Raw genomic sequence first — 18,088 nt, 5'->3', positions numbered from 1 at the left:
TAAGTGTACTTTGTGTAAAAAACGTTACGAACCACTGTTCATGATTATGCTAGATATCACCGTGATGATTTAGGATGGTGTAAAAGATTAGGTTTTGCTCAAATTTAGGAGTTTACAAAATGTAGAAACTTGCAAATACTTATTAATTTTTCATAACTTCCAAAGTCTTGACATTTTCTTGTTTGATTTCCAGCTAGGTGTGAATGTGAGTGCAAATGGTTGTCTGTTTCTATGTGCCCTGCGATTGGCTGGCGACCAGTTCAGGGTGTACCCCGCCTCTCGCCTGAAAATAGCTGCAATATGCTCCGCGACCCTAGTGAGTTTATGCAGTACGGAAAATGGATGGAAGTTTATTTTTCCGTTGATTATTATGTCAAGCGCAGTACACAGAAGAGATCTAGCATAATCACAGCACACAACACAGCGGAGATCTAGAAAGAGTGAAACACACCAACATTCCAATCCGTTTAATTAAGGCGCAGAAATTATTTGATAATGTAGTCCAGATTAGGAAACTCATGCATTTCACTGATCAGCAAAGGTTTCCTATACACATTTCTTTACAACGAACGTTTTTTTTCCTCCAGGATTTTCGTGCTGCTGCTGTCTGACATCCAACAGATGTTTCCTTATAATTACAGCACCTCTAGGTCTCCTCAGGAGCAAGGAGATGCATCAGTCACACTGCAGGTTCTCTTGAGCCATTTGTGATGAGAACTATGCATTGGACTTTAATGCTGTCCAAAACCAAGTGCAAGGAGTATTTTTGCATTTTAATGTTTACATCACACTCAGAGTAAGGTAGAATTAAACTAGTCTACTGGGCTGATACCACGTCCTAATAGCCACGTACAGCAGCTATGTGGGTTTTACAGTCTCTTCGACTAGTTATGACATTTAGTGTGGGACATTGACTACTCAAAATAAAATTTTTGACTTGAGGAAGAGCCACAACTGCTTACAGCAACAGATGAGTGCGCTGAAAAAAATTAGTCTGTCACCTTAATTGAGTTAAACGGTCTTCCAATTTTTGAATGCGCAGCTTTGGTTAGTGAAGAAGACAGGCTGGAGCAGAACCTTGAATATATACTTCAGTCCACACTCTGGTGCAACTGTGTTGTTACACTGGGGTGCTTTTATTTTCAAGGCCTGACTACAGGATGCCCGAGAATTGGTGGGTCGTTATTGCCTCCTACACTGGTGAATAAGAGCTTGCATTGTGGGATACGCTTTTCCATTTGTTCGAGTTGAACTCCATGCACACCATAACACATTCTACCAAAGTGGAAGGGGAACAGCGAGTCATTTCAAAGCACACAGAGATCTGTGATCATTTGCAAACATCGCAAATTCTCACCATGCAAAATCCACTGCTGTGGTGGGCCCAGAATAAGGAGTTTCCCCCGTTTGGTCAGGTTATGCAAACGTTACCTATCCTGGTGAGAAGCATACCGAGCGAGAAGATTTTTTTCCGTCTGGCTGTAAATACCATCACTCAGCCTATACGCTGACTACTTCGATACTAGAGTTCCAATGTGTATGATCTTTGTAAATTGTATGAGATGTTCACTGATGGGAATATAGATTATTGCAAAGCCTGTGATTTTTTTATTTTTTCCCCAATTCTAGTACTGTACTGAAGAAATCACTACTAGCTGATGACAAACTTTCATCATGTAAGTATCTAAAAACAAAATAATACATTTTGGTAGTGCTACCTCTCGTGAACATCTTAAAGTGCACTAATGATAAAAAAATAAAATTGGTTCATGTCTCACATGCGTGAAGTTAACAAATTAAAATTTATGGTACAGTATTGACAGGATTCCGAAAGATATCAAAATCAATACTTTATTCATTTTTCAACATTTTAAGCAAACTAGATAAAAACAGGTTGTTTTGGCAAAGAAACTAAACAAAAAAACACCCAACTGAGAACTTTTGTGAAGTGTGAAGAGGAGAGGGGAAAAAAATATAACTGAACGTGCATGACTGGACAGTCCTAGTGTTCGTCTGCTCAGCCGTCTCAGTCAGTAAATGTTACTTTTTTGATGACAGATTTCAGACGGCGTTTCAAAAACTGAGCAGCTTCAAGCCTCTAATAAAGAGTAAAATTTCTCCTATTGATAAACAAAGGTGTTTTTAAAGTATTCCCAACTGTGTAATGGGTGACAACATGCAACATAAATAGTAATTGCGTGAACAAACATTACCCTAAAACTACTGCATACAATTTTTTTTCTAATGAATCCTTCAACATTGGAGAGATTGCGTCAGTGAGTGTTTATCATATTGCACAGGTTCAAATCCGTCTGCCTCTGTAAGTGGTAAACCTCTTGAACAGACAGATGAGCAAAGGGAGGAGTGTTCAAGAGCTGATACCATCCTCTGCTGGTATTGGGCAGTAACTCTGCCTGAATGATCTGTTCGATTTGTAACAGCTCTCAAGACAATGTCTGAACTTGGTGTGGAACCAACCTTGCTTATCAAAAGGACTGTCCCCTTCCAAATTAGTGACATTATTTCCACTGTTGAGCTCTGCATACAATCGCATTCCCATCATCTAATGCCACCAATAGCAACATCCTCGCAATCATCTCTTCTTCTTGCTCTGTCGAAGTATCTTCCTCCGCTTCAGGATCATCTCATACAGTTTCTCCAGGCCCAATTGCAGGCCTTGACCGTCCAGCGCTGAGCAGCCTTGTGTGTGGTGTAGCGTAGACGAACTCATTTCATGGAGAGAGAGAACTTTCTCCACCTGAGAGAAAGGACAACAAGATTAGCCACATTCTTGCTGATAATGGTGATCACAAGCACCAATCTTGTTTTATGCTCATGAGATAAAGTTCAAGAGCTGAGTATTTTCTTCTATAGGTTTCTCCTGACAGACATTTTACTAAATACTTGGAACAATTAAGAATATGGATGGGCAAAACAAGGCGCCACGGTGGACGACTGGTTAGAGCGTCAGCCTCACAGTTCTGAGGACCCGGGTTCAATCCCCAGCCCCGCTTGTGTGGAGTTTGGATGTTCTCCCTGTGCCTGCGTGGGTTTTCTCCGGGCACTCCGGTTTCCTCCCACATCCCAAAAACATGCATTAATTGGAGACTCTAAATTGCCCGTAGGTGTGACTGTGAGTGTGACTGGTTGTTTGTTTGTATGAGGCCTGCGATTGGCTGGCAACCAGTTCAGGGTGTACCCCGCCTCATGCCCGATGACAGCTGGGATAGGCTCCAGCACACCCGCGACCCTAGTGAGGAGAAGCAGCTCAGAAAATGGATGGATGGATGGATGGGCAAAACAGATTCAGTCGATTGTGTGGTAGTGATCTCGTTGATCACAAGTAAGGCCTTTTCACACTGCACTTGGCAACGCGCATGCCGCCTTCGACTTTCCCATTCATTGTGTATGTGCTGAGGGGGCGGCAGCGTGTTTTGCCATTCTGCGGGGCGGCAAAGCAGAGGGGGACTGTCACTCCGCGGCACACCCACGAATAATAAAAAAAAAAAAAAAAAAAAAAATTATTTTCTGTAGCGGTGACATCAGAAATGCCTTTAAAATAATGCTTTATTTTAATGCCTTTAAAATAATGAAAAAAAATAATATTAAGGGTTAGCCTGCGGAGGAAAATTAATTTCGGCCGCTTGTATCCGGGATCTTGTTCTTTCGGTCACGACCCACAGCTCGTGACCATAGGTGAGGGTAGGAACATAGATCAACCGGTAAATTGAGAGCTTCGCCCTTTGGCATAGCTCCTTTACCACAACGGATCGATACAAAGTCCACATCACTGCAGTCGCTGCACCGATTTGCCTGTCGATCCCCCGTTCCATTCTTCCTTCACTCGTGAACAAGACCCCAAGATACTTGAACTACTCCACTTGGGGCAGGATCTCATCTCCGACCTGGAGAGGGCACACCACCCTTTTCCAACTGAGTACCATGGTCTCAGATTTGGAGGTGCTGATTCTCATCCCAGTCGCTTCACATTCAGCTGCGAACTGCTCCAGTGAGAGTTGAGGTCACGGTTTGATGAAGCCAACAGAACCACATCATCTGCAAAAAGCAGAGATGCAATACTGAGGCCACCAAACCGGACCCCCCGGATGATGAGGGTGTGTAAAACAAAAAAAGTTTTTTTTGCGTTCGTCCGTGTCGTGCTGCGTTTTGAGTTGAGTGCGCCAAAAACTACCGTCGTCGTCTTCTACACGCTGGAGGCATCTGCGCATGCCCAAACCCTAGTGCATTATGGGAAACGGTCATGTTTTAAGCATTACATTCGAAGAAGTTTGGCAGTACGTTTAAACAAGTTGGGCCTAATATAAATTACATAACACTTCTGGAAAAAATCTCATCTAATTTAAAATGCTGGAATAACTTGCCTCTATCACTACTGGGAAGAATATCCACAATAAAAATGAAAACCTTACCTCAAATAAATTATTCTCAATGATTCTGTTTAAGTACACATTTAAATGGTTTCAAACAGATTCTGCCGTAATAATTTTTTATTCAAAAAATAAACAGAATTAGTTCATCCAGTCTTAAGAAAAGTAAACTGGAGGGAGGCCTAAATGCTCCCAACTTTAAACACTATTATTTAGCTAACAAATTACAATACCTCATCAAATAGATGCACCACAATGAGGAGCATCATTCTTGTCTCGAATTGCAACAGATAGACTGCAACAACATCAAACTCCCATTTATTTCCAGAAGTCTTAAACGCTATAAATGCTTCAAGAACCCAATAATTGCAGCCACCTTAACGGCTTAGTGGAAAAGTTTAGAAACTACAGGATCTCAATTAGCTCCAAGTATGGAATCTGGCACAATCCACATTTCGAAATCAACAATCTTCTTTTCATTTCGGCTTGTCCGGTTAGGGGTCGCCACAGCGTGTCACCCATTGTTGTGCCATTCATCCACACCCATCACCTCATGTTGCAACATGACAATGCATGGCCCCATGTTGCAAGCATCTGTATTCAATTCCTGGAAGCTGAAAACATCACAGTTATTGCATGGCCAGCATACTCCCCGGACGTCACCCATTGAGCATGTTTGGGATGCTCTGGATCGGCGTATACGACAGCCTGTTCCAGTTTCTGCCAATATCCAGCAACTTCGCACAGCCATTGAAGAGCGGACCAACATTCCACAGGCCACAATCAACAACCTGATCAACTATGCGAAGCGGTGTTGCACTGCGTGAGGCAAATGGTGGTCACACCAGATACTGACTGGTTTTCCGTCCCCCCAGATCTCCACAATAAAGCAAAACTGCATATTTCAGAGTGGCCTTTTATTGTGGCCAGCCTAAGGCACACCTATGCAATAATCACACTGTCTAATCAGCATCTTGATATGCCACACCTGTGAGGTAGGATAATTATCTCGACAAAGGAGAAATGCTCACTAACAGATTTAGACAGATTTGTGAACAATATTTGAGGGGAAATGGCCTTTTGTGTATGTGGAAAAGGTTTTAGATCTTTGAGTCCAGCTCACAAAAAATGGGAGCAAAAAAAAAAAAAAAAAAAAAGTGTGTGCATTCCCATATAGCATGAAATCACATACAGTGATTTTTGTTCAGTATATTTAAAGTCCTCCACCCTTACTATTTCTTCTCCCTGTTGCTTCACTCTTCCGCCTCCACCCCTCTGATTTCATGCACAGATTCCCTGTTTTACTTCGGCTAATATTACATCCTCTCCTTTCCAGTGCATGCCTGAATCTTTATAACTGTACATCATCATGGATGGCGTCACCACTGTTTTATAGACTTTTCCCTTCATCCTAGCAGAGACTCTTCTGTCATATAACACACCTGACACTTCCTCCACCCATTCCAACCTGCTTGGACCAGTTTCTTCACTTCCTGACCACACTCCCCATTGCTCTGGACGGTTGACCCCAAGTATTTAAAGTCCTCCACCCTTGCTATCTCTTTTCGCTGTAGCCTCACTCTTCCCCCTCTAACCCTCTCATTCATGCACATGTATTCTGTCTTACTTTGGCTAATCTTCATTCCTCTCCTTTTCAGTGCATGCCTAAATCTTTCTAACTGTTCCTCCACCTGCTCCCTGCATCCACTGCAGATCACAATGTTATCTGCAAACATCATGGTCCACGGGGATGCCAGTCTAATCTCATCTGTCAGCCTATCCATCACCACTGCAAACAGGAAGGGACTCAGGGCTGACCCCTGATGCAGTCCCACCTCCAGCTTGAAAGCCTCTGTAACACCTACTGCACACCTCACTACTGTTCTGCTGCCCTCATACATGTCCTGTATTATTCTAACATACTTCTCTGCAACTCCAGACTTCCGCATGCGGTACCACAGTTCCTCTCTGGGTACGCTGTCATAGACTTTCTCTAGATCCACAAAGACAATGTAGCTCCTTCTGAACTTCTCTGTACTTTTCCATCAACATCCTCAAGGCAAATAAGGCATCTGTGGTACTCTTTGTAGGCATGAAACCCTACTTTTGCTCGCAAATAGTCACTTCTGTCCTGAGTCTATCCTCCACTACTCTTTCCCATAACGTCATTGTGTGGCTCATCAACTGTATTCCTCTATAGTTCCCACAGCTCTGCACATCACCCTTGTTGTTAAAAAAGGCAGCACCATTCCTCAGGCATCTTTTCACCCGCTAGAATTCTGTTGAACAAGCTGCTCAAAAACTCCACAGCCACCACTCCTAGATGCTTCCATACCTCCACAGGAAAGTCATCAGGACCAACTGCCTTTCCATTTTTCATCCTCTTTAATGCGATTCTAACCTCCTTCTTACTAATCATTGCCACTTCCTGGTCCACCACACTTGCCTCTTTTACTCTTCCTTCTCTCTCATTTTCCTCATTTATCAACTCCTCAAATTATTATTTCCATCTGTCCAGCACACTATTGACACCAGTGAACACATTTCCATCTCTATCCTTAATCACCCTCATCTGCTGCACATCCTTCCCATCTCTATCCCTCTGTCTGGCCAACATGTATAGATCTTTTTCTCCTTCTTTAGTGTCCAACCTGGCATACATGTAATCATATGCCTTGTTTGGCCTGTGCAATCTCTACCTTTGCCCTACGTTGCATCTCAATGCATTCCTTTTGCCTCTCCTCGGCCCTCTCAGTGTTTCACTTCTTCTTAGCTAATCTCTTTACTTGTATGATTTCCTGTACTGTGAGGTTCCACACAGTACAGCCGTGCCCCAATGGTTAAGATCATCGCCTGCCACCGTGGGGGACCTAGGTTCAAAAACCCCGACTGGACCATCCGCCAACATCCCCCGGACTCATGGCTGTGGTGTCCTTGAGCAAGACACTGATACCCCGAAATGCTCCCCGGGCGCTTCAGCTGCCCCCTGCTCCAGTGTGTTCCACTAACATGTGTATGTGTTCACTGTGATGGGTTAAATGCAGAGAACAAATTTCGTGTGCACGCATGCATGTTCATGACAAGATGATTCTTCTTCTAAGTCGTCTCCTCTCCTTTCCTGGCAGAAGATAAACCAAGTAGTCTCCTGCCTGTCTCTCTGATCACCTTGCCTGTAGTGGTCCAGTCTTCTGGAAGCACCTCCTGTCCACTGAGAGCCTGTCTCACCTCTTCCCAAACAGCCACGCAACTCTCTTCCTTTCTCATCTTCCACCACATGGTTCTTTGCTCTGACTTTGTCTTCTTAATCTTCCTCCCCACCACCAGAGTCATCTTACACACCACCATCCTATGCTGTCGAGCCACTCTCCCCTACCACTACCTTACAATCGGTAACCTCCTTCAGATTACATCGTCTGCACAACATTATACATAACACCCTTAATTTCAAGTTTCAGCCTCATCACTTGATCTGATACCCTTTTCACCTCCAAGATATTCTTAGCTAACTCTTCCTTTAAAATAACCCCTACTCAATTTCTCTTCCCATCTACACCATGGTAAAATAATTTAAACCTTGCCCCTAAACTTCTATCCTTACTGCCTTTCCACCTGGTCTCCTGGACACACAATATAACAAATTAAATTCTAGGCTCTGTGCTTTCCTCTTCTCTTTCTGCCTAAAAACCCAGTTTCCACCTCTTCTTCATCTTCGATCCGTAGTAGCTGAATTTCCACCGGCGCCCTGCAGGTTAACAGTGCAAGGGGTGGACATTGTTAACCCTGGCCACGACCGATCCGATATGGAATTCTTTAGATGAACGCTCATATTTGTTTGGCAAAGTTTCAGGCTGGATGCCCTTCCTGACAAATTCCTTGTGTGTTTTGGACATACTTGGCAAATAAAGATGATTCTGATGATTCTGATGCAACCCTCTGCATTTATCCGGGCTTGGGACCGGCCTACAGTTTCCACTGGCTTGTCCCCCCCCAGGACTGCATTCGAATCAACAATATACCCCTTTATTTTAGCACATGGGAACAACATGGAATTGACCACCTCCAACAACTATTGAACGATAGTACTTTCAGGAAACCTGATGTACTGTTCCAAGAATTCCAAATAATAGGCAGAAACTTTATTAAATACAATAAATTAAAAGCGGCAATAAAAAAAAGAATACCAACACTCCAGAACACCCTCGAACCGCTGGAGTTTAAGCCAAAAGTGAAGCTTCTTCCGCAAAGAAAAAAAAAAATCTCAAAAGTTTAGAATTTAATGGACTAAATCAATGCACTTACCTATGACTAAATGGGAAGAAGACCTATGTACGCTGACCGTAATTACTGACTACAGATGTGTAGCGTTTAGAATGACAAAATTAAAAAAAAAAAAAGAATTTTTTTGCTCATACAACATAAAGTAGAACACACTTTACTCAATACACCATGCATAAAATGGGCTTCTCTCCATCTGATATATGCGTGCAATGCACCAAAAATACCCCAGACACCTATTTTCATGCTATATGGGAATACACACCAATTGGATGCTTTTGGTCTTTGGTTACGCAGAAACTCTCATATTTTGAACTGCAGGATTCCACTTTCCCCAAGATGTGCATACTTGCCAACTTGCGCACAATCGACCTCCCTAATAAATATTCATAATCATTACTCGACGCGTTAGCTACTGCTAAGAAAACAATTATATTAAACTGGAAAAACAAACAAGCTATTAACATCAATCACAGGCAGGTCAGTCATTGTACATGCGAAACTGCGTCAATTCATTTGCATGTACCCGCAGGCACACACCCCTGGGACTTTTTCACTGGGTGTGGGGCCACTCACTAGTTGTGACAAATAATATGCATGAATATGCATTGCTTGGGTATCCCCTCACGCACACTCTCGTCCTATAGACGTTTATAATTTACATAGCCACTCCCACCACACTTCAGTTGTACAGCCGGGTTCACGACCCTTGTCCTGCATGCTTCTTCTCCTGTCCTTCCCTCACAGGATGTAGGACTACTACCCCATACAACACTCATATCTAATGTGTAATTGTTCTAGATATACAAGGATTTACTTTTCTCATCTTGTTTACAGTTAGTGCTTTGTCTTTTGTCTTACTCCCCTCTGGACACTTTGTTCTGTTCGACTGATCGACTCCATTATAATACTAAGAAACCACAGCGGCAGCTTAAAAACTCCACTGTGACACAGTAAAACTGTTCCGGCATAAAAGGGATACACAGCCTCCATTTTGCTTGACCTAACAGCAGCAAAAATAAATAAAAAATATAAAAACATTTTAAAAAGTCTCTGCAGCCATACCCTAAACCCAAGAGGAAATCCACAATTTTTATTTACTTTCACTTTTTACATAATTTTTCACCTTTTGAAGTAGTCATATTTTAATTTAATAAACTCCTCTTAAAGATTTAATCCGATTTACTTCAAACTTTGTTGCCTCATCTCAAGATGTTGAACGTTGACTGTAGTCAACCACTGGCTGAATAACGTGTGTGGCACTGAGGTTATGCTTAATAAACGGTTAATGTTCCCATGTTTGTGTGAATTGGGGACTAACGCACACGACAACAAGCGTGAGCGACATATATCCCCTTCAATATACAGCACCGTGAAAAAGAATTGACCCCTTCTCAAATTCTTAGATTTTTGCTAGACTTTACACCGATTTTATCGGGCTGATCGATATCGGCCGATATTTAGCATTTTAAGCTGATCGGCTTTAATGTCATAATTCGCCGATCCGATCAATAACCGCAAAAGACATTTACTCCATCATGCACAGTAGATTTGAATTCAAACGCTTGTTTATTTTTAGCCTTGTCGCATGTCTTTTGACGTAGTATTGGAAATATCTGATGGCCAATAAAGTTATTTAAAAAACAACAACAACAACAAAAAAACATGTGGGCGATGTGGAACAGACAACACGTAATGCCCAGATCAGACTACAGGACAAATTTGCTCTTTCACGATTCACTGTCAGACAACTGCAATAAAATCTTTTATTCCGATACCACCACATCCCGTTTTTTTACGACCATTGGGCTTTATCTTGTCAACTCAAATGGTATACAAACACTGTATAAACACATACAAACAGGCAACATAATACTCTCAGGCATACATTCTTCAAACTGTGAAAAACTAAATTATATGAATAATAATAGATCGTGACTTCTACTTTCTTTGTTACCTCAAGTGTGTATCTCATTCTATGCACCAAGCTGCCCCTCAGAGGTCAAGACTTGCACAGCAGGAACTAAAATCCCAAAAAGGCACACATAAACAGGGGGAGTACAAGCATCTAAACCCTCACTACATTATTCTTACCTGCCACGACATTGTCAATAAAACTATAGCACCGTGCAAAAGTATTGGCCACCATCTCAAATTATTATATTTTTGCATAGTTTCTCCACTTTAATGTTTAAGATTATCAAACAAATGTAAATAGACAAATTCAAGTGAACTTAAAAGGCTGTTTTTAAAATGACGGTTTCATTAAGGAAAAAAAACTTTTCAGTTACCTGGTCCTGTGTGAAAAAGTAATTACCCCCCTTGTTAAATCATGAATTAATTGTGGCTAATCACAATTTTTGGTTAATTTTCACTGATCACACCCAAGCCTGATTACCTCCACAAGTAGTGGGATCACTTAAAACATCAATGCATCCATCCATCCATCCATTTTCTACCGCTTATCCGAGGTCGGGTCGCGGGGGCAGTAGCTTTAGCAAGGACGCCCAGACTTCCCTCTCCCCAGCCACTTCATCCAGCTCTTCCGGGGGGGATCCCGAGGTGTTCCCAAGCCAGCCGAAGGATGTAGTCTCTTCAGCATGTCCTGGGTCGTCCCCGGGGTCTCCTCCCGGTGGGACGTGCCAGGAACACCTCACCAGGGAGGCGTCCGGGAGGCATCCGAATCAGATACCCCAGCCACCTTATCTGGCTCCTCTCGATGTGGAGGAGCAGCGTCTCTACTCTGAGATCCTCCCGGATGACTGAGCTTCTCACCACTTAAAAACATCACTTAATAATAACTTAGAATCTGTCCCGACAAAAGGAAGACAGAAGATCTAAAAAGTTGCAACAAAATGACAGTATCCAAACAAATTCCACAACAGTCAAGAAAAGGTATTTGACATCTATCAGTCTGGAAAGGGTTACAAAAGCCATTTCTAAAGCTTTAGGGTTCCATCGAACCCTAGGGAGAGCCATTATCCTCACATGGAGAAAACATGGAACAGTGGTGAACCTTTCCAGGAGTGGCCAGGCTTCAAAGATTACCCAAAGAGAACAGCAATGACTCATTGACAACACACCAGCAAGTCAACTTCTGAATGGCTTAAGAGAACAAAATTAAGGTTTTGGAGTGGCCTCGTCAAAGTCCAGACTTGAATCAGATTCAAATACAGAGTAGCATGACCTTCAAAAGACAGTTCATGCTCGAAAACCCTCCATTTTTGCTGAATTCCTACAATTCTGCAAGGATGAGGGGGCCAAAATATCTACACAGAGATGTGAAAGACCCAGTTATAGAAAACGCTGGATTTCAGTTGTTGTTGCTGAGGATGGCCCAACCAGTTATTAGGTTTACAGGGCGCCATAACTTTGTCACACAGGTGGCCCGGTGAACTTTGAATAGTCCGCACCCCCCCCCCCCCCCACTTAAATAAATAAATAAAATCATTTAAAATCTGCATTTTAAGTTAACTTGAGTTATGTTATGCACATGGAGAGAAACCAAATGCTGTTCCCAACATATGACAAGAAAAAAAAAAAAACAGAAAAACTGAACTGAACTTTAAAATTTGTATTTATTATTTTTTCAAGTTACTTTTCATGGTTTTAAAATTTATTTTTTATCTATTCAATTGTATAATATGCTTATGTTTAAGTTAAGCAGTGGCTATGTTCCAATGTAAAAATATATGTTATTATTAGTTTTATTGAAGTTATTTTTCAGGATTTTCTAGTATAATGTCTATTTTATTTTATTCAATTGTAGTACATTCCTGTTTAAAGTTACTTTATATAACCCATTGATTGATAATAATCGGGTCAGTTTTTCCTCATACCTACTTTTACTGATTATTGTTCTCTGAGTAATATCACTTGATCAAGCCTTTTCTAACAGTCTGTAATACAAAACAAGTATGTATGACTATTGCTGATATCGGATTGGACCAATATTGGTATCAACCAAAATTCAAGGGTGCAAGATCGGTTTCGACCCTGAAGTGAAACAGTTGGATCAGGACATCCCTAGTAAATGGAGGCCGTAGTGGTGGCACACCTCTCAGAGGTTTTATTTTGGTGAGCAGTGACTTATTACATGACACAGAATTGCACCCCCAAAACCCGTTATTTCAAGTGGACTGTTAAATTGTGTGTGTGTGTGTGGGGGGGGGGGGGGGGGGGGGGGGGTGCAGGTCTCTTTTAAATAAAGAGGAAAACAATCTCTCTGCAGTTCGAGAACGCTGTTTGAAAGTTAAAAGTTTTCATGACAAAAACCTAAAGACAGGGCTGCCATTGTCAGAACCATACTCATTCACATGGACCTGCACAAGGGCTAAAACATTGCAATATGTACGCCATGCCAGTAGTTAGCAATTTGAGACACGTTTGTCTTTTGTCGAACTGACGAGGGAAAAAAATCTGTTTTAATTTAAAATCTCTTTGCCTGAGGAAAAAAAACAATTGTAATGGTTAAGCTCTTCTACTCCGTGATGATTATCATAAAAGACAGGCCAGCACTAAATGTCGCCTTATTGTATAAAAAGGAACTGTTTAACGCATTGCAGGTCATTCACATCATGAGAACCGAAACAATTTTTTTGCTGGTAAATGTAGGCATGTCCATGTGTGCAGTAATCACAGAATCAGCAATGTTTTATTACTAAGGGTTTGTCAATCTCAGCAGTCGTAGCACAATTTTATGTTGAACAAACATATCGTTGCTGTTGTCAAGGGAAACCCCATGTAAGTCCAAATATGGTCAATTTCATATTTTTTCACAAACTGATACTATTGGTCTGTCCCCACTTCGTCTTATTTATATGCAATATTAACCAATTTAAAGTAGTAAAGAAATAAAACAAATCTATTAATGCTCTTGCATACTCAAAATGTCTAAGAACTCCACTTCTTTCCTCGTTCTGCGGAAGGTGTGTGGCTTAGTTGTCGCTTATATTGAAAGGCTGGATTTTTTTTAAGACAAATGAGTACAAACAGTACGGTTAAGATACGTTTCAGGTAGGCTTGTTTGTTATAATCGATCAAGGTAACGATTCTTCGCAGAAGAAACCTCGTAAACCATGGAAGCAAGTCTGCGTGTAGATTAATATCGGTCTAATATATGAGGACAAGCTCAAGGCTCATCTTTGAATAAACAGTTTGCGAAGGAGACGGAACACGGGTGTTTGCGTCTGTGATGTATTAAAAGGCTTTTTGTACGGTTGGAGGCATCTGTGTGACCGCAGACTTTGATGTGGACGGCTGTTGCTGGTTACGAAAGACCTCTTCATAGTCCTGCACTCGCGCGGGCAACAGCAACCGCATTGCATCACGTGACCGACGCATTGGGCCATGCGGCCCCAATGAGACTCTTGACACGCGCACATGGCACAAATTGTCGCTGCGGAGATCATCACCATTTTAATCACGTTGTGATGACGTACTCAGCTTTCCCCTTGGTTCCTCAATACCGCCATCTTTAAAATACAAAACATGGAACAGATTGAGGAGAGACTGTGCGAGGAGTGCCCAAATATGTGCATCTTTCTGATGATAGCACTACAAATTACAAAAGGTGCACAAATGTCGACGAATTCCTGGTGTGAAATTTCCGCGGCGGTAGGTTTACAGGTGTTGAAATGCCAGCGAAGGTGGAAACTACTACCGTAATTGGCAATAAAGTCCAGAGGAAACTCAACCCTGTGGTGTCCTAGCCACTACCAGCCGTAGCAACACCCTCGGCCGACTTGGAGGAGAACTGCAGTACATTTTCAAAACAGCGCGCGTGGGTTGTGTTAAGAGTATAAAAGCAAACTGCGCGCCGGATAGCCGCAGTGACGTCAGCACAGTCACCGCTCCTGCGAGTATAAAGAAGCCTTTATTCTACCATTTTATTCAATCAGTTTAATAAATTTTTTGATTTATAGCAGATTTAATCAGCGCTTGAACATGATTTTTGGGTGGTGCTGTGTTGATGTTAGTGTGCAATTGTATATGATAGCAATATAAGGTATAATACCAACTTAAGTTGGGACTCAAGGAAGACTTTTTTTTTTATTTATTAATTTTTTTTTTTACAAATCCCATTTTGGAGGTGCAAGGGTTCCACCCGACAGCGACGGTATGATGGAAAAACAGATTACCTCTGAAGCTGACATGGCTGATTCCAGGTCCTGTTTGTTTGCCAGAACCAAAACTGGCACTCCTAGATTCTCAGCAGACCGGCTGATCCTGTGAAGCTCCATCTTAGCTTCCTCCATTCGCTCGGCCTCAGCTGAATCCACAACAAACACCAAGCCATCAGTCCTCCGAGTGTACGACTTCCAGAGAGGCCTCAATTTCTCCTGGCCACCAACATCCCACACCTGGAAAGTCGATGTGCTGGCTTTGGGATTCCCCATGGGCACTTTAATACGTTCCATGTTAAAGCCTTTGGTGGGGACAGTCTCGACAAATTCCCGCAGCTTGAGTCTGTAGAGGAGCGAGGTTTTCCCTGCATTGTCCAAACCAATCACGACAATGTGCAAGGACTGGAGATTTGGGAGGAATGTGCTGTTAGGGGCCATCTCTGTCAACTGGTTGCCCATGTTTCTGTCCAGAATAGTGGAACAATGTGGCTGAGATTTCCACTTCCGTCTGACTTTCCTTGGGAGGGCAAGTGTGGAGAAATGGGGAGGGCTGTGCAGCCTGGGGTCAGCAAACAACTGCAGCTTCAAGCACTGGAGGTCTGGATGAGAACAGAGGGGGGGAGGAAAACACGAGTCAGCTTGTAAATAACAGATCACTGGCCAATTAGATGTGCCGGTTTACCAAATCTATCCACAAATGTGCCATGGAATAAACTAAAGGTGGGTATTAATGTTGAAAATATGTGAATATAGGTAGAGTAATTGGAAGAGTGTCGACCTCAAAGGCCAAACAATCCTAATTTGGATAAGCAACAAAATCTGCACCTCTGCAGATACACATCCTAACAGTGAGTATATAAAATGTCACATTTATTTGACTATCCATGATTACATTGAATTGTTCAAAGGCTATCTTTCTAAATTCAGAATGCAAGGGGTTCTTTCTACATGCCCTCTTTGCAACTTTCCAAAACAGTTTTGTGCAAAACGTTTTGGTTGAGTACTTTTTGTGTTATCCTTTTACGTCACTTCCGTCACTTTGGCCTGTTTTTAGTAAAATAGATACTGCGCTGACAACTGTAAGCCCCAAATGCCCAATCCCTAACTCTAGTTTTTGCCTTATCTTTACCAACCGCGATTAAATAAAACTGACCTCTTTGTGGGGGTTGCATAGCAAATAAACGCCCACTCGTCCCAAGTGCATCTTAATATATTAACTAAAGAAGGTCGCTGTAGTGAAATGCTTCATTTGGATAAAAAAAACGCGTGTTTGTGGTTGTAACGTCCATATAACCAGAGTTCAAAACAAGCCGAGGTCATTAAACCAGCACTTGAAAAAGCTAGTTGATAACAGTTGGGATTTAGACCATGTTTCATATAGGCTTCAACAATTAAATTCACCTGCGTAACACCGGTGCGCCCCCCCCCCCAAAAAAAAACCCACAAAAAATGCTCCGAGAATTCTAAGTGTGTACAAAGCAGTGCTATCAAATTTTGCTTCCTAGTTTCGACGTGGACCAAGAGACGCGAGCGCATTTAAACTGTAATGCAAAACTCACCTGCTTTACACTTCCACACCGCGTTAACAAAATCTATCGTTGCCGTGTGACAACTCAACTCCAAACAAAGAATTCTTTTAAAAGAGCAAACTTTAGGGATAGCGTTCCAAGAAGCCAGCATTGGATGTTTCCCACTCCGATTCCTGCTTACGTGTGGCTGAGAAATCAACTCACACAGAGACAGTAGTAGTGGGGGAGGGGGCGGGGGCGGGGCGTCAACCCCAGCTCCTCACGTTACCAGTGAACGGTGGCCGGGAAGGGGTAAAAGACAAAGCAACTGGAACATCTTTGGCCAGCTAATATGAACTAACGATGTAAATTCTGTCAAAATAAAATTAATTAACTCGTGAAATGTCGTGCAACCTGAAAACAACGGCCCAAGTCGCACAGTAATGCACAGCGTCCGTTCTGCATTTTTTTTTAGAGCGAATGTTCCTGTGTATGAGTGTTGTCGGCAAACTTACAGTGGCGTCCGAATGAGGTACTGTATAAAATAACTTGAGTTCAGATAGGAGATCGTTTTGCTCGAAGCCACAGGTATAAAGCTAAAGTTAGCATTAAGTTACATCACATGGCGGGAAAAACGAAAACTTATCACCCACCGCATGCAGTGTTTCAATAAGCAGCCAGTGCAGTGTGCCAGTCTCTCTCGCCTGCTGGCACACACACACACACACACACACACACACACACGGGCACATGGACAAGTTACATCTCATGGTGTCTACACGTGCCAGCTAGCGGCGAAAGCCACCTTCAAAATAAAAGCCTACCAATGATATGGACGTCTATGGTCTTTGGTTAAGAAATGCAACCAGCAAGGTTAATTTGAATCTTCAGATGCATTAAAAAAAATGTAGTTTATTTGATATCTTATGAAAAAATAAACTGTAAATGGACTGCAACTGCCGGCACGGTGGAAGACTGGTTAGCACATCTGCCTCACAGTTTTGGGGACCGGGTTCATATCCCGTTGATTGAAGACTGGAAATTGCCCGTAGGTGTGAATGTGAGTGCAAATGGTTGTTTGTTTCTATGTGCCCTGCAATTGGCTGGCGTCCGTTTCAGGGTGTACCCCGCCTCCCACCCGAAGATAGCTGGGATAGGCTCCAGCAGCCCACAACCCTAGTGAGGATAAGCGGTAAAGAAAATGGATGGATGGACTGCACTTATATAGCGCTTTATCTACAGCATCACAGTGGCCAAAGCGCTTTACAAAGTCTCACATTTACACACACGTTCGTAAACCAATGGGTGACTGCTGCCATGGAAGGCTCTGCCAGGCCCACTGAGAGCAAATTAGGGTTCAGTGTCTTGCCCAAGGACAGTTCGACATGCGGACAGTTGTAGCAGGGATTCAAACCTGCTCTACCTACTGAGCCACAGCCACGCCAAAATAATCTGATTGGTATGGCAACACCAGTCCAGATCTGTGAGACAGACCACCAAGTACTCCACTAAAAGAAGTTCAATAAAGATCTGATATTATATTTCAAAATCAAAGTCTCTGAAAACTGCATATTTTCCTGTCATTACCCCTGATTGAAAAAAGTCTGTTTAAAAAAATCTATGAGGTATCGCGACACCAGTTCAGTTCTGGATACTAGACCACCCCAGGTCTCCAACAAAAGTGGTCCCACCCAAATCTGATCTGGCATTTCAATATAAACGTCCCCTGAAATTGGTATATTTCACTGTCACAACCACTCAGTTAAAACATTCATTAAAAAAAAATTAAAAA

At 42.4% G+C, this 18,088-nt stretch overlaps 1 protein-coding gene across 2 annotated transcripts; it reads right to left on the bottom strand.

Moving 5' to 3' along the window:
- Positions 1 to 1,833: 1,833 nt before the first annotated feature.
- Positions 1,834 to 17,027, bottom strand: LOC133466027 (ADP-ribosylation factor-like protein 4D). 2 transcript variants are annotated; one of them, XM_061749290.1, is made up of 3 exons: positions 16,950 to 17,027; positions 14,804 to 15,387; positions 1,834 to 2,758 (listed from the first exon to the last, which is right to left on the bottom strand). In XM_061749290.1, the coding sequence occupies exons 2-3, from the start codon at positions 15,245 to 15,247 to the stop codon at positions 2,594 to 2,596; spliced, it is 609 nt and encodes a 202-aa protein (XP_061605274.1). In that variant the 5' UTR covers positions 15,248 to 15,387; positions 16,950 to 17,027; the 3' UTR covers positions 1,834 to 2,593. The 2 variants fall into 2 exon arrangements, with proteins under 2 accessions (XP_061605274.1, XP_061605273.1); XM_061749289.1 differs by lacking the exon at positions 16,950 to 17,027 and adding an exon at positions 16,348 to 16,523.
- Between the last annotated feature and the right edge of the window lie 1,061 nt (positions 17,028 to 18,088).

This window comes from Phyllopteryx taeniolatus, chromosome 16, assembly GCF_024500385.1.
Source record: "Phyllopteryx taeniolatus isolate TA_2022b chromosome 16, UOR_Ptae_1.2, whole genome shotgun sequence".
Lineage (NCBI taxonomy): Eukaryota > Metazoa > Chordata > Actinopteri > Syngnathiformes > Syngnathidae > Phyllopteryx > Phyllopteryx taeniolatus.
This window is presented reverse-complemented; position numbering and strand designations above follow the sequence as displayed.